General features: G+C 35.3%; 1 protein-coding gene across 1 annotated transcript in view; it reads right to left on the reverse strand.

Moving 5' to 3' along the window:
* LOC120624256 overlaps positions 1-17,448 on the reverse strand; it is a 524,392-nt gene that overhangs the window by 389,262 nt on the left and 117,682 nt on the right. The window contains exon 2 of the mRNA XM_039890704.1: positions 8,546-8,966. Coding sequence (XP_039746638.1) covers positions 8,546-8,966 — 421 coding nt within the window. The remainder of the gene's footprint in view (positions 1-8,545; positions 8,967-17,448) is intronic.

The raw sequence follows: 17,448 nt of genomic DNA on the forward strand, positions 1-17,448 counted from the left end.
ATCAAAGCTGATGGTCTGAAGGAGAGAGTATTTCTAGCAGAGCGTGAATAGAGGGTATGCAGATAATATAAAATTAGGAAAAATCCAATACGAGTTATAAAAACTTAAGGGTTGGCTTTTTATAACTCTATGGATGCCAGACCACCGGACCGGAGCGAGGCAGCGCAGCTGAGAAACGGAGGAATATAAACCAATAGGATTGCACAAAATCTCCGCTACTCTAAAGTGGATAGGGACCAATCGACCAACTACAGTTACTCTGAGAGTCACTGAAGTCGGTTGATCTATTATATCAAAAAAGTTAGTTAAGTAGACCTAAGTAGGTCACACATAAATATGGGTGATAGCTCAGTGGGTAGGACTTCGACTTCACCTTCAGGGGGTCGAGTTCGAATCCCAGCTCGCACCTCTAACTTTTCTAAGTAATGTGCGTTTAAAGCAATTAAAATATAACCTACTTCAACGGTGAAGGAAAACACCGAGAGGAAACCTGCATACCTGAGAGTTCTCCATAAAGTTCTCGAAGGTTTGTGGAGTTCACCAATTGCCCGTAACCCTTTCACATTGTGGGAAAGACCCGTGCCTTGTAGTACCGTGCCCTAATGGGAAGATATGATGAAGTGCGCAATCAAATGATTTGTCCGACAAAACTATCACTTATATCCAAAAATAAATAAATATAATACGACAATACACACATCGCCATCTAGCCCCAAAGTAAACGTAGATTGTGTTATGGGTACTAATATGACTGATGAATATTTTGTTAATAATAAACATTATACATAAATACTTATTATGTACAGATAAACACCCAGTACTGAAAAACATTCATGTTCATCACACAAACATTTTCCAGTTGTGGGAATCGAACCCACGGCCTCGGACTCAGAAAGTAGGGTTGCTGCCCACTGCGCCAGTCGGCCGTCGTAAAAATACTCATCAATTAGTTTCGGCTTAATTTTAATCTTGATTCGTGACAAAATCTCAACTCAGTAGTACCCGAACACAAAAATATTGTTACAATACAAAATAAAAGCATCACAGTCAATTACTATTACAAACACTCTTTTGGCTTTTTCTTATGTACAAAGTCTTTATACTCGATCCATCTTGGCTCATACATTTAGAAGTCGAAGGTGCACAATGAACGAGAAATCTCTGTTCTCTACGATTTAGCAACACAAGAACTATAAACAGAGCCAATATTATAGGCCAAACTACATAACAGTTGTCTTCTAGAACGGTGACGATATACGACACTGAATTCATCATTTGATTTTTTACTCTGGAACCTGGTACTTTGCGCTTCTTCTGCTTTTGTAACTATTTAAAAATCCCGTTTCGTTTTTCTTTATCGTTAGTTTTCAACGTGAATGCCAATATCTTTCTTTTTTGTTATTCGGTTAGTTAAAGTGAATTTTATAACAGTTTATAGTTGCTGCATTGTTTAATGAACTTAAGGATTATTCATTAAAATTTTCTGTTCTTTGCTTGACGTCTAACTGGCACTGATTAAAAATGATGTTTACGAGATACAGATAACGTAAGATTAAGATTAACGTAAGATAATAAACGCAGATAAAAAAGAATGAATAATTACACGTCACACTCCTCGCTTGGTATAGTAAACATCATACACTAAGTTAGGATTACAGAATAGAGATTATTTGGTGATCTTAGCATAAATCTGGGATATTTTTACTCTTTGGCTAATTTGATTCCTTAAATTTAGATTGACTTACCTAAATGTCTATAACTAACATTACAACCTGTCTTTAAAAAAAATTACTATAGCATCATACATCATAATATGCAATCTGTATAGTTACTATTTATTCTCTTTACAAAGCATTTGTTCAGCGGAGGCTCCCTAACTCGGGATCTTCGACATATATAAGACGACATAATTACCATCCCTGTGGATTGAAAGTAACAAAAAATGTGCATAATAAAAGCGCAGCGCACTAGATACGGCGGTGAACGGCGGAGGCTAGAACGGCATTCTGTCTGAAATTTCCCAGTCATGTACGAGTAAAATCACGTCCAAAGTGCACATACCATTAATATTAATATTGGAATTATGCTTGTAACATGATAGGAAGACGAGGCGGTCGTATTGGGAAGCGATTTGCATTGCTGGCAACGTACATTGATCCCCTGATGCTACGGCTAAAGATGTTTAAGGTGGAAAGATTTGCCCGCGTTTTACTACCTTTGGGGATTTCAGGACTGTAGAAACATCTTCATTGATTTCTGGCTTTAGTTTTAACTCCCTCTTAGTCCCTTTAACTTTTTTGACGTCCTCCTTAAAAACGCACATAACTCTGAAAGTCGCGAAAGGAAAGCCGAAGCCTTACCCACTAGGATATCACCGTTTCTTTATTTGGTTATTGTAATGTTCTAAAATAATAGATAGATTATCACTGTCGTATGGAACAGATAAGCATATAAAAATACATCTAGAAATGTTGTCGTAAGTGTTAGTTTCGTAACAATGCTAAACGACTAAGACACCGGGAGGTATCTTTGCATCGTTCGAGTCCATGTAGGACTGGAGTATATCGATAATGCAGTCGTATTTATATCAAAATACCCACCAATTCCATGTCATGACCGTTGGCTAATAATCAAATGTTTAATTATTTACCCACTTTATAAAATTACTGTAACATAAGGTATTAAACCAACTGAAACCTTTCACTGATAAACTGACCTATACCTAAGTTATGATCGCCATAATGCCACATAAAACATACGTAAAGTAAACGATAAGCTTCATTTGGCTGATAAAGAATTCATTTGGAATTTCTCCTAATCTGTTTAATTCAGTTTTAGGAACACAGTTAATTTATTTTACGTTCAGCCTCCTTTGCATTTCTAGCAGACGCCTTTGTAGAGATTTGCATTCATTTAAATGAAACTGATCCAACATCTATGCAGCTCGTGTATAATGAGCTGATAAAAGAATATCCGACTGAATTTGTTGAGAGATATTTCTTCATAAAATGATTACTCATAATCATAAAAATTTAAAAAACTAAACTATTTAAAACTGTACGTACTGATATGGTTAAAGACATACTGGTTCTGAGTTTATAATAGTCTCGGATTTAGATAAAGGCGTTACTTTACAGTGGTCCGTAAAAATATATCATCGTGTCAAAAACAGTGCACTGCTGGATTAAAACCGATAAGAATAAAATTAAAAATCAAAAGATTAAAATCCCACTGGGACGGTTGCCGGATTGGTTATAGCAAGACATGGTAGTAGTAGCACAGAGCACGCTGCTGCCCGTTATCCGTTATATTCCCTTATTCGGTAAATTATGCCACCCGCGGGAGGAGAAGGTCATGTCATGTCATGTCTGTCCTGCGCTACGGTATTGTTATATGGGAACTCAGTGCATATAAAGAAATTGTTTGTGACACAAAAAAAGTGTATTAGAAGCATATTTCTTATAGACCCAACGGATTCCTGTAGACCAATATTTCAAAAACACAATCTCCTTACTCTGCCTTGTCTGTATATCAACGATATATCAGTCTTCGTTCATCGCCACCTGGAGTATTTAAAAACTTTCTCGAACGTAAGCCATCTTAAAACGAGAAATAAAATTCGGCTGTGCAACAATAAATATAAATTAAAACAAACCGCAAAATCCCCCTTTGCTATGTGCGTTAAAATATACAATAAATTAGATGCAGGTCTAAAAAATCAACCTACGCGTTTTTTAAGAAAAATCTGACGCATTGCTGTACAAAATGTTTCTATACAATATCCGAGTATCTGACTTCGAATTAAAAATGATATTATTTTCACATTATTATGATAACATTGATATTACCTGTATTTAATAAATAACTTTTCAATGCTTGATCAACAAGATTATGCAGACATGTGTTATGATTGTTCTTGTTGTGCATTTTACATTTCGCATGCTTAATAGTAGAATATGGAGGAATATTATATTATAATAATACCCTATGTAAGCTCATATTCAGCGAATAAATTTCATTTCATTTCATTTCAAGGGACAGTGGTGACAACTAAAAGTGCCACCTATGGGCCTACTAGAATAAAGATATTTTTGACTTTGACTTTGACTTTGACTATATTCTGATCTGCCGTCAGCACAAGGCAAAAACAATAATATAAATACAATGAACTTTCTATAATCTGCGACAAGTAAAATCTTGATGTAGGTATTCATTATTTCTATTAATTTATACGCAACCATAAAACTCTTTCGAAGCGGTGATAGCCCAGTGCGTAGGATCTCGACTTAACTTTTGGGGGGTCGAGTTCAAATCTCAAAACGCACCGCAAGTTATGTGCGTTTTAAGTTATTAAAATATCACTTGCTTTAACGGTGAAGGAAAACATCGTGAGGAAGCCTGCATCACTGAGAGTTCTACATAATGTTCTCAAATATGTGTGGAGTCCAGTAAGCACTACTGCCAGCGCGTTGGACTATGGCCTTAACCCCTTCTCATTGTGGGAGGTGACCCGTGCCCTGTAGGGGGCCGATAATGGGTTGATATGATGATGATGATAAACGAAAACCAAATTATCTTCAAATGTTAATTTTAACAACGCACTGTCGTAAATAATCGCAATTTAGTAATTTAAGAAATCTTTCCTAAAGAAACAAAACATGATCGACAAAATAGATGAAGTCGATAACTAAGATTTTTATAATTTTTATTAGTGTTTTTACCTACACTTGGAGGAATTATCAATTTTATAAATTTAAAATGCATATAAAAATTTTCGGAACCGACAGGATTTGAACCTGCGACTCTCGGACAATTTCGGCATCGACGGTAGGAGAGCTGTAGCTTAATTGGTGAAAGCGCTCAGGCCGCGGTATTTTATCGATTTCGTTTTGTTTGTTTAGGAAGGATTTCTTAAATTTCTGAATTGCGATGATTTACGACAGTGCGTTGTTAAATTAACATTTGATATAAAATTGATAACTAAGATAATTTTAAAATACCAGAAATCTATAAGACGACACGTAAGTACACTTTCGCACTATATTTTCCTGAATCCCCTGATCAGAAAGAGGGCTGAAAGTAATTGGCCCCGTGCACCTTAATGCGTATTTAGACGCACCAAAATTGTTTTTGAAAGCCTCTATTATGGTTGTCTTTGTACGATTGTGTACAGATTACTCTGTGACAAGGGATTTGTTATTGGTAGAAGCTTCCGGTTTTGATTGTTTTAAGGTATATTTTCACTGATGCGAAATGATTGACTAAGTATTTTACTTATATTGAGGTTACATATATACTCGTACAAGTGATCTTCAGTGCTGTTGCCAGTAATTAAAGATTTTAAACTAAGATTTTCGTGATTAATCAACATTTCTTAAATATACTTCAACGGGTACATACCAAGATAACATTTTGGATTTGTCGATATTTCGACCCAGCTGCATTGATCGTGGTCACGACAGGACTGCATAGGAACGAGATGTCAAGTTGGATGTCACGGGCAGAATCTGACTACCCGCTTTCGTGTTCACACTATCGCAATCACGATCCAAAATATTATCGTGGTATGTACCCGTTGAACTAAATTTAAGAACTGTTGCCAGTGATGTGTATGGGTCTGAAATTTTACTTTATGATGGCAGGTCAGAAGACAGCTGAAATACGAGTTGATTAATATTTAATAGAATATCTTGATTGATGTAGTGAGAAGGTAGGTTATATATTGTTAATTAATTTCCTTAGAGGTTACCTTTTTGTTGACGGCACCGTGGTGTACGGTAAATTTCGTAAGAATTTGTGATTACACCATAATTATCTATATAACATAACATATTAAGGCAACTTGTTAATTTTGGTATATAAATTAATTAATGTTGACTTTTGGTTCTGCAACAGGATCGATCACTATGGCCCTCTCAAAAAGGCTCAGAGTCACTGAGTGGACATTAATTAGAATCTGCAGGAGATTTAAAGAACCATTTCATGTCAAGCGATCGATGGTAAAATTTATAAAAGCCTCGGCAAATTTCATGTCACATTATACAAGAGAAAGATCCAAATACCTATCTTGGACAAACAAATTGGACAACTTTCGAACCTTTTTTGACGAGGGATGGAAAGACAAGGCGTCTTTTATTGAAATTGATGCTGCGCCTAACTTTTGAGGGCCAGGGTACTTAATTGTTTAAAAGTTATTTCTGCATTTGTTTGAAAGAATGGGAAAGTTTATCTCACAGCGAACATCTTTTTTTATACTGCAAAGTCCTTATCCACGTTATTTTGAAAAACTAAATTGATAGTATATATACAGACACTCGTAGTATGACTTCCAATCGTGCGAAATTTCTTAGGAATTTATCCAGTAGTTTTCGCGTGATGCGTGTCCCAGATACAGACATACAGACACGAATAAAAAAAATTACAGTTTTAGGTCGTCAAGTAAATGTTATAAATAAATAGAGTGCACTCCAAAAAAATTTTTTTTAAATATATTAAATCTACAGAATTTGCCCCGCTGCAGTTTTAAAATAGATATAGTATAGATATATAGATAGATATGTATAGATATATATTGATACTTTTTTGAATGCTTAATTTTTCAGCTATTATTTCTGATCTGAGAAGGCTTCGCCCTTTTAAAAAATTCAAAAAATTTATTTTTTCTTTATTAATATTAATTAATTTTTATTTATTGTTCAAAATATATTTTTTTCTTCTTTTCAAACTTGTTATTTGCTTGTAAAGACGCAAATTATGCTTAGCACACGCAAACTATCCTTGTCGCACGAAAAATGACTGTAAGAACTGCTAAAATTAAAATAAATAACAAAAAAAAATACTAACTGTCAATATAAAAGAAGTGAGGTTGACATTGCATTGCAAAGTTTATATTTTTATTAATATTAATTAATTTGTATTTATTGTTTGAAGTATATTTGTTTCTTTTTTTTAAACTTTTCATCCGTTTGTTGGGACTTGGGACTTTGTGCCCACATATATCTTCGCATTTGTAATAAAAAATAGTATCTGCAACCCGTGCGATGTTGTCGCACTTATTATTGCACAATATACAAATAATTGACCGCTTCGGGCTCGCCGTAAAAAACGTTTCGTTACCTACTGAACTTCCTAAAGAAAAACACACCTTATGTTGGTTGCTATTGGAACTATGCGAACTAAAACCAGAAGTCATCGCAGTATTTATTTTGGAACTATTTAATATCTCTAATTAAGGCTCGCGTCCTTTCCTAAAAGAAGAATATTATATTAACTAACGAAACTGACTTCGACTGGTAGATATGGATTATACTAAAAGTGTCGTGACTTAGTGCAAGTTTCATGTCAACTCCAGATCGGCGTTACTTCAAAGTTAAGTTTGCTAACTTAATAAGTTACACATAAGCGATTATGTGTAAGCTTTGGGCGTAAGTAAGTGGTAATGATCGTCATGCTTTCCAATACCCGGAGAAATAAGAAAGAAAAAAAAACTTGTTTTCGATGTAGGTACGAACTAGCCTTTTTATCAGCTTATCAAATCGACTTAACAAGTCGTTACTTTACTTTAACCAGAGCAATTTCAATGTCAAAGTCAAATATTTCTTTATTTAAATAGGCACATATATTTCACTTTTGATGCGTACCTGGAGAAATTGAGGGAATTCTTCAAGTTTTATATGGACTCCTATAGGTTAGTTTTCTCATAATTTTAAATGACAAAGTGAGATGGTGATAACAAAAATAAAACATCCGGCTAAGTTTGTTGTGGACTTCTTCTTAGATCGCGTTTGGAACCCTCGTAGCTTTAGTTTTAAGTTATCGCCATCATCCCACTACAACATAATTCTCATGTAATGTACGCATCAAAAGTGCCATCTATCCATCTATACTTGAATAAAGATATTTTTGACTTTGACTTTGACTATCGAAAAGCACCATTTGGTCACGTAAAACGGGTGATGAAGATCACAGATAGCTGGAATTACACAATAATAAGTATTTTACTGGTTGCGTTTCGATTATAGTACATAGTAGGTAAGCAATTTATGTTCGTGACAATAAAAGAGCTGATGGTGAAGTGCCCGAAGGACTCCACAACATTGAGTTAAAAAAAAATTACAAAAAAAAAACGGCTTTGTACATACAATAAAAAACAAAAAATAAATATTATCTACATTTTTAAGTACTGGTACTTTCCTTGCTTGTTGTATAATAAAGAATATGAAATATATGATTCTTTCTGTTCTTTCTACATTTAATTTGGCACCGACTTAAAAATGTTGTAGAAAATGCTAATTTTTGTAAAATCTTTTGTTTTTACTTTAAAAAATTGAAACTTCACTCCGTTTCACTTTAAATTTTTAACTTAATGTGAACGTAGCAAATAGTTGTTAATGTTACGTTCAGTAGTAATCAATTTATTTTATGCTATTAGATACGTTTTTATGAAAAAATTGTAAGGTAACTTTTTATTACTCTCGTGATCGTCGTCCGATGTAATAGCTAGTTCTATGAAAAAAATATGCCATTTGTGTAAAACGCCACCTACCTTATCGCCGTCGAACTTCTCCGGTTCGTCACTACACGCTCTCACATCGCGCCTTTCTTTCGAACTACGACGTATCAACAACGGAGTTTGCGGCGGAGATACTAGCGCCACACTGTTTCTAGCACTCCCAGACGGCGATTTGATAAACTCAATTTTCCCTCCCTCCATACAAATATTTGGGGTCAAAGGATACATGGGTGACATAGCGACATTCGCGTTCGCCAAATGATTGTACATTTGGTTGTCTTCCAGAGGGAGCGACTTTGGTTTGTTCTTCTTGCGATAGGTGGAATCGTAGGCTAATACTTGAGTTTTCTGCTCGGGATGAACTTGTCGCACCTTTCCGGGAGGCCGATCGGGTGGTTCGGGAGAGACGCTGCCATCTGTGCCGGGGCTTTCGATTCTTTCGTTGTTCGATATTCTGAAACAACACAAAAACTTACATTAGAAAAATTCAATAATTACGTTCTAGCCACATTTTTATTCTGATGAAAGAAAATTCGTAAATTGTTATAAGTTCCGAGAAAAAAATACACAAGATATTTAACAGTGGCGCCACTATGGCGTTACAAGCTTCCAAAGCTACTACTAGGTGGCGCTGATTGCATTGAAACCATTTAATTTTAGTTTTTATTTTATAATTTATGTAATAAATATGTTTAAATAGAAAAAAGTTGTAATCCTCGCTAAAGTAAGTAAATAAGTGAGACTACCGTTAAAAAAAGTTGAAATATTCTGTTGTTTCATGTTTTATTTGAGAAAATCCTAACTCGCGCTATTGAAATTTTTTAAATCTTTAGGTATATATACAGCAGAGTTGGCCATTCCGTTGGAAGTGTATTCTTTAGTGTGATGCCACTATTGTTTAGATCACTAGCTCTAGTTAGAAGGTCTATAGCACGTGACGTCACGCGCTCGTTTCAGGCGACGCTACTTGTAACGTGCGCTGCGGACGATCGCCCGCGCGGTTGCGACGGCCCAGCGGCGCACGCTCCTTGGGCGGCCTCCTAAACCTCGCGGTTTTAGTTAACTCGTTAGCTTAGCTCGGTTTAATAGTCGTGCACTTCTATATCATGGCGGCGAGAACACACTCGAATGCCAGTTTTTTGGATTAAGTAGTTAAACTTCTCTTTGCTTTGAACCGTTACCAATTTCTTACGCATTTTCGTATAACATTCTGTCTGTGTCCTCTTTGTTTTGTACTTCGTGTTAAGATTTTTTGTTTCAGTATTTCTATAACTTTAACTATACTTACCAAGTATATTTGATTTTAATTAAGTTATAACTTTGACAAGGATTTGCTAATTCAACCCTTATTCATCGAAAATCAAGCCGAAAATCAGATATGTCTAACATAAAAAATTACACAAAAATTTCACCTAGGTACATCAAACTATTTACATAACCTCTAAATTCCTCGCATATTTTTTTGGACTATTTTTAAACAAACAACCTAAAACTGTCGCCCATAAGCCCACAAACGTAATCCAGGTAAGCTCAAAAGGCAAGTTGACACATTTATCTAGGCTACTGTTGTTTTACTTTTTGCTTATCTTGTGTCAACAGTTGCCACTGTTTTCCTTAGATTTAAAAAACTGTGTTTTTGTATGTTCCACTTTTTTGGGACATTTGCTCGCTTAGCTTTACCTAAAATAGTGTGTACCTTGCAAATTATATTTAAGTACCAACACTTATCTGCATAAAACCTAACTAAATGTGGACTATTATTTTTATTGAAGTTGACATATAAATTTCTATTTATTAATTATAATTCATTTAATCATTAATTTTGACTTAAAATGAGAAAAAAAAGAAAAACAAAGAGTGTGTTTACTTATGTAAACGCGTTAGAAGTTATACTTCTTTGACGTATGACAAAAAATAACTAAAATGCAGTAGTGATTAACGATAAATATTAAAAATTAATCAAAAAGATTTTATTTAAATAAAAAAGGTTTTATTAACGAAATAATATTTATTTATTCACACTGTTACGGAACACGTGTTCTAAATATAAAAATACTAGAATATACAACTTGAACATAGATTTCATGCCACTAACTTTACTTTACACAACTAACTTTACGATGTAGAATTCAGGTGTAAGAGTGCGCGCGCATCGTAAAAATTCACTCTCATAATTTTACTCCATCTCGCCAAAAGAAGTATAACTTCAAAAAAATTAAAAAAGTAGGTAGATATAACTGACCACGGCTGGACTAAATGCCTCTTTCGACGAGAGGGCCATAATCACCGCGCTGGGCAGACGGGTTGGTGGTCATAGTACATTGTAGTAGTAGCACAGATTACGCTGCTGCCCGTTCACAGGTACATCTGGTACTACATGTAAGTAGGTTCCAAAGGAGATGGTTTGCTCATAATCACCACGCCAGGTAGACCGGTTGGTCATATCAGTATACGGTAGTAGTAGCATAGAGGACGTTGCTGCCTTTTCACCGTTATATCTGGTACTACATGTAGGTAGGTTTCCAACGAGGGGTTTTGTTCATAAACACCACCTCAGGAAGACGGCTTGGTGATCGCAGTATACGGTAGTAGTAGCATAGAGGACGTTGCTGGCTTTTCACCGTTATATCTGGTACTAAATATAGGTAGGTTCCCAACGAGATGGTTTGCTCATAAACACCACGCAAGGTAAACGGGTTGGTGATATCAGTATATGGTAGTAGTGGCATAGAGGACGTTGCTGCCTTTTCACCGTTATATCTGATACTACACGTGTACCTACGTACCTACATACAATAAGTTATTTTTCTCTTCGTGAAATGACATTACTATGCCCTTCATAAAGCAATTCCAATATTAATATCAACTCGTATATATGGAACTGATTGCAATCAATTATAAATTGGTTACTTATATCACCGTCATTTGTACAATTGTAATCTTTATTGCTACACAGATAAGATACATTTTGCCGGTGTTTTAGTTGTGCGTTTAATAAAGCAATCAGGTTTGATATGAGCACTGACAGTTGTAAATAAATTGCCTTTAATAATAATTTGACTTGTGAATAGGTGTTTGTTGTTATTGTAAATAATGATTTATTAAACACCCTGTATTTATAAAGTTTGCACTTTTAAGTTAGTTACTTATTTAATGAAAGGTTTAATATCGAAATCGGTATATCTGTTTTTTAGTTAGCCTTGGACTGCAAACTTGACGGCCGATTGGCGCAGTTGGCAGCGACCCTGCTTTCTGAGTCCAAGTCCGTGGGTTATATTGCCACTACTGGAAAATGTTTGTGTGATGAGCTTGCATGTTTTTCATTGTCTGGGTGTTTATATGTATATTGCTATTTATTTATGTATATTATTCACAAAAATATTCATCAGTCATCTGAGTACCCATAACATAAGCTACGCTTACTTTGGGACTCGGTGGCGATGTGTGTATTTTCGTAGTATATATATAAAAAAAAAACTCATGTTATGGTAAGTAATGATGCTGTCTAGGATGGTAGCGGGCTAGCCTGTTAGGGGTACGGTATTGCTTTCTAAGTACGTCTTTGTCAGTGGTAATTAACCATGTCAATGCCTGCCGCCAGACCAGACTAGAGGAAATTCGTAAATAATAACTCCCAAATTTTCCCTACCGGGTATAGAATATTGGACCACCACGATCGGATCGATGGGACGATCAAGGTCCAATATTTTACGGGTCCAATTTTTAAACGGGTTGTTAACGTAAACAATGTTTACGTTAACAACCCGTTATTAAAATACAAAAAGCAACTGTTGAGTTTCTTGACTGCTTCTTCTCGATAGAATCTGCCTTCGAACAGGTCGTAGACTCACTACAAACATGCAGCCACTTGACGTTTCAAAAGTGCTGCCCAGTGCCCACTAAGTAATTGAAATAAATTACTTTCAATTTTGATATTTTTTGAGTTGTGGATCTAATTATAAAAAAAAAATTTTCATGTTTGCCTAATTTATAAGCACTTCTGAAATGTCAAATACCTTTTTTTTTATATTAATAGCGGGCAAACGATAAAGTGGGTCACCTGATGTTAAGTGACCACCGCCGCCCATAAACATCTGCAGCACCAGAGGAGCCACCGATGCGCTGCCGACTTTTAAGGAATTTGTTTAATAACCCTTGAATAACCCTAAATTTTATTTTTGAGGAAACCCATCAGATGGTCCTAATTCGGTTTGTTTGTGGTTCGTAGTGACTACCACTGATAAGCAGATTCTACCGAGAAGAGCTGGTCAGAAACTCAGTAGTTGCTCTTTTCCAACATCAACATTTCCTAAGTGCTACATAAATTTTTCTAACTCGCGTATATTCATTGTCGTTAAAAAATTAATTACTTGTATAGTTATCTCGTTGTTATAAATGTGTTTTCACACATAGTTTAAATGTATGCATTGGTAGGTCCAGAATTACCTTCGGAAACATGTTATAATGTGCATGTTAAATCTATATCCAAAATAAAATATACTTGTCGTAGTCTTATTGTTGTTGTATCAAAAATTATTCAGGGGAGTGCACTGATATCTATAGTACGAGTTTTTACTCAGTTTAGGTACCAGTGATTCAACCATACATAGTACTAAGCTATGATTTCTGTCACAATTTAATAATCGTGTGAATAAATGATTTTATTATTATTATTATTATAAAAGCGTATTCAACCCCACAAAGAAGTTCTGCACCTTACTCAGACGCTATCACATAGCAGTCCGCTCCGTTTTGTAAACGGCACAAAAACTTTGAAAGAAGTGTCTCATCAAGCACCGTTTGTTTGCAGTCAGTCTATTTAGTCCATTTCTAATTATGTCCCTGGGAACGGGAAGGAAGCACCCGTCGCACGCTTTAAATACCATAAATCCATCATCAATGCGCGCCATATTCAACCCAAAATCCAAGACAATAGGTGTTATATTCGTTCAAAAGCAATTAGCGGTTAGAATGTTAACGCTTTTGCGGTAATATTTTCGTCACCTCGCATCACTTTATTTCTTTTTGACGTGTCGTGTCACTGCGCGCGCATACTCAACGTTTGAACTTCATTTTCTATAAATGTATAAATTTTCAGCTTCCGTATGTTTTTGTTCGCAAAACTCCGTTAGATGATTTTTTTTAATTATTAAACAACGTTGCATTTTTATATAAGTATGACTGTGTGTTTATATCTCGGCAGTGATGTATTATTTTTAAGGGTTTCGTGGCTAAAAAGCTCGGAACCCTTTTAGGAACACTTTGTTGTCTGTTTGCCCGAAATACTATACCTACCGTACTGTAGGTGCTGTACAGAAGTTTAACAATCGAATAATTATGGTCAATAGAAATGTATGTATATTTTACAGGAAAAGTAAAATCAACAATAAACCTCTACCAAACAATTTAAAGGATTTAAAATACTCTTTAAATTTCTCAATACCTATGTATATATTTACGCAACTAAACTAACATAAAATTATGCTTAAAGGAATCTTAAAAATGACTACGCGAAAAGTCCAAACTATTCCAAAACTAACAACGATAAACTGAAATCGATTCCTGAAGTAAGTATGAATAATGTTATGTACCTACAGTGCGGAACCCTCGGTGGGCAAATCCGAATCGAACTTGAACGGTTTTTATTTTTATTCAAATCCAATTTCTGTTCATACCAGCGTACGGGAAAAAATTTTGACGTGACAACGTCTTATAAATTGGTTTGCCGGGTGACACTTCAAGAAACTGCGTTACGCTCCGCTCACGTTATGCGCTCACAATGAGAGCGAGTGAGAGGCACGCGTCCCTTCCACTCGGGCATGGTTAGCCCGCCTAAGAGCGAGAGAGACAGACATAAAAAGTGAAAGGCACGCGTCCCTTTGTAGTAAACGCTGTTTCATTGTACGCAAATGTATTGCAAGTTATTGTATGTATATTTGTATATAAATACGTATGTATGTGTAAAGGTAAAAATAAAATTTTGTTAATATGAAATTCAGTGCGAGATTCTTTGTATAAATTAATGTTTTAAATATAATTCTTTGTATAAATAAATGTTTTAAATTGTTACTATTATTTCATCCTTCTTCCTACTATACGAATGAATATTCACATTAAAATTATTTTACCACTCAAAGTCGTTGTCACGTAAAACTTTCGCCCGTATACCGACTTTACAGGCAACCAATTTTTTTTTTTGCTTTCGCTGGTTCATACTCAGTCCGTAAATCCCTTTTTTTGCATATCCTATTTCGAATGTAATTAAAATATTTCATAGAAAACATCTGTCGTCCGTTGACACTGGTGACAGATAAAGCCTTAAGCTTTAATTCGGCACTCGTTGACAGACCCGAGTAGGCTAACTTTACCTGGCTAAATGGCTAGTTTGCGAACGTAGAAATTACGAAGGTACCCTTTGTAAATAATTTCTACTTTCGCAAAATTATAAAAAACTTATCAATCAGGCAAAGCCCCGACCGAAAGAAACTCATTAAGAGTACGGTTTCAATATAAATAATAAATTTATTTATTTATTACTAGCTGTTGCCCGCGACTTCGTCTGCCTTTGATTTTGTTTTGTGATGTGGCGTTCAATTTAGTTGTAGTTCTAAAAAAATTTAAAGTATTCAGTATCGCTAAACCTTGAATCAGGGGTTTGCTGCTGTCCGCTGAGGAGTTCTGTCCTCTATCTCCAACCACACTCAGATCTACACAAAGTTTGGGCAAAATTAAACACATAATATAACCTCTATAGTACATAAATCGGATATAATTTGTCGGAGTTATGGTGTAAAATCGTCAAACACTTTCATCCCCTCTTCCAAAGGAACTGAGCTTAATGTCGGGATAAAAAGTATCCTATATTACTTCAAATAATTCCAAAAACATGTGTATTAAGTTTCATGAGGATCGGTTTAGAGTAGTTTTTGCGTGAAAGCGTAACAAACAAACTTACATTGACATTTATAATATTAGTAGGGATAGGGATACCGATTTATACTACGACAATACACACAGCGCCATTTAGCCCCAAACTAAGCGTAGCTTGTGTTATGGGTACCTACTAAGATGTCTGATGAATATTTTTATGAATAATACCAATACATAAATACCTATACGATAAATATATACTGAAAAACATTCATGTTCATCACACAAACATTTTCCAGCTAAGTACTATTACTGTTTTCTTTGTGTTTTTCCCTCTGTTTTGTTGCAATAAAGTTTTTCGATTCTATTCTTCCACCACCACCACCACCTATCTCTGGTGAGATGGCAACCAAAAGGTAACTTGTATTTACATTAAATAAACCCCTGAAGGTCTGATACAAAAACCACATGCGAATCGGTATATTTACGGATATAAGACAGCCCGACAAAGCGGTTCTTCTTCCCCCCGTCGTGGATTAAAACACCCCCGTTGGGGGTTAAAAACGTTAGACTGGAAAATGCTCCGTAATAATTACGGCATCATAAAACTACATTACTCTCAAACCATCGCTACTAATATTACAAAATTTGTGAAGTAAGTATGTTTGTGGATTTTTGTACTCCTTTGACACAGCAAATGATTGGCTGGACGTGATATAGGGCTGACAAAATCGTTACAAAGTACGGTGTCATTTATAATTTCTCCAATCCTTATACTCCACACCAAACAGATCTTCGGCAATGTACCCTCTACGCACGTTTCGCTCTGAAACCGGAGCATCCTCAGGAGATGAGAGAGACGACTTTACAATGAAAAATAAGGTTGTTTTTAAAGTTATTTTTATAAGATATCATAGAATTCCGCAAAGTAACGCCTGCTTCTATCCAATATGTACCGAAGAACTCAATACTTGCTCTTTTTATTTAACAAACAGACATATTTTAGCCGGTTAGTGGCATGGCAAATATGGTGCGGCTAATGTAACACGACTCACAATTTAGATGGTCACACAGACGTTATCGTAGATGGTCACATACTACTTCTCGTGCATCGGTCACACAGACAGATAGCTGGCATATTATTAAAAGCACAATCATAACTTTTGCCAAAAGCTTAGCTTAGTAGACAATCGTTAAAAATGGCCCCAGTCTGAAAAACAATAGTCACCGAGAACAATCGTCATTTTAGCTGACAGTCAAATCGAACAAGGTCATTACGTAGGCTAGACTTTTGTATCGAGCCATTTCTGACTGATAACGACCAAGACACCGGGAAGTATCTTTGCATCGTTCGAGTTCATACAGGACTGAACTGTATCGAAAATGCAACCTTATTTATATCAAAATACCTCCCCGGCAAAATGTCATGAACAGTGGCTGTAAATCAAATAAAATTTTAATTATTTCCTAAAAACTATTTATTTAAATGCTACTCAGCTTAATATATATCTGGCATAAATCAAATTATAGTTATCTAAAGTTTAAATATATGTGGGTAACACTTTATAAAATTACTGTAACACTTAACAATTATTCATTGTAAAGTCAAAATCTCCTGAGGAAACTCCGGTGTCATAGAGACACATTCGTACACAGTATATTGTTCTAGATCTGCTTGGTTTGGAGTATAAAGATTACAGACATTATAAATTACACCATACAGATTCCTGCTCGCGAAGGATAGCAAATTAAGCTTCATTCCCATAATATAAACGATGATGATGATAAACACAAGCAAAGCCACAGTCAGAGGTAGTACTACTAATAGAGTAGCTAAGTAAAGCCGTGTATATAAATATGTATGCACACAGTACGTTGATACATGTCTGTGCATCCCTCTTAAAAATGTTCACATACAAGGGTGCTTACTCTCCGACGGCGCTTTATATACTCGGCTATACAAGGTGATCCTTTTGTTTCAATAATTAGTTTACCTTGCAATGTGACGATACGTGGGAAGTAGGTAGGTATATTACAATGTTGTAAAGTGCATTAAAAATTCATTT

Source organism: Pararge aegeria, chromosome 6 (assembly GCF_905163445.1).
Source record: "Pararge aegeria chromosome 6, ilParAegt1.1, whole genome shotgun sequence".
Taxonomy (NCBI): domain Eukaryota; kingdom Metazoa; phylum Arthropoda; class Insecta; order Lepidoptera; family Nymphalidae; genus Pararge; species Pararge aegeria.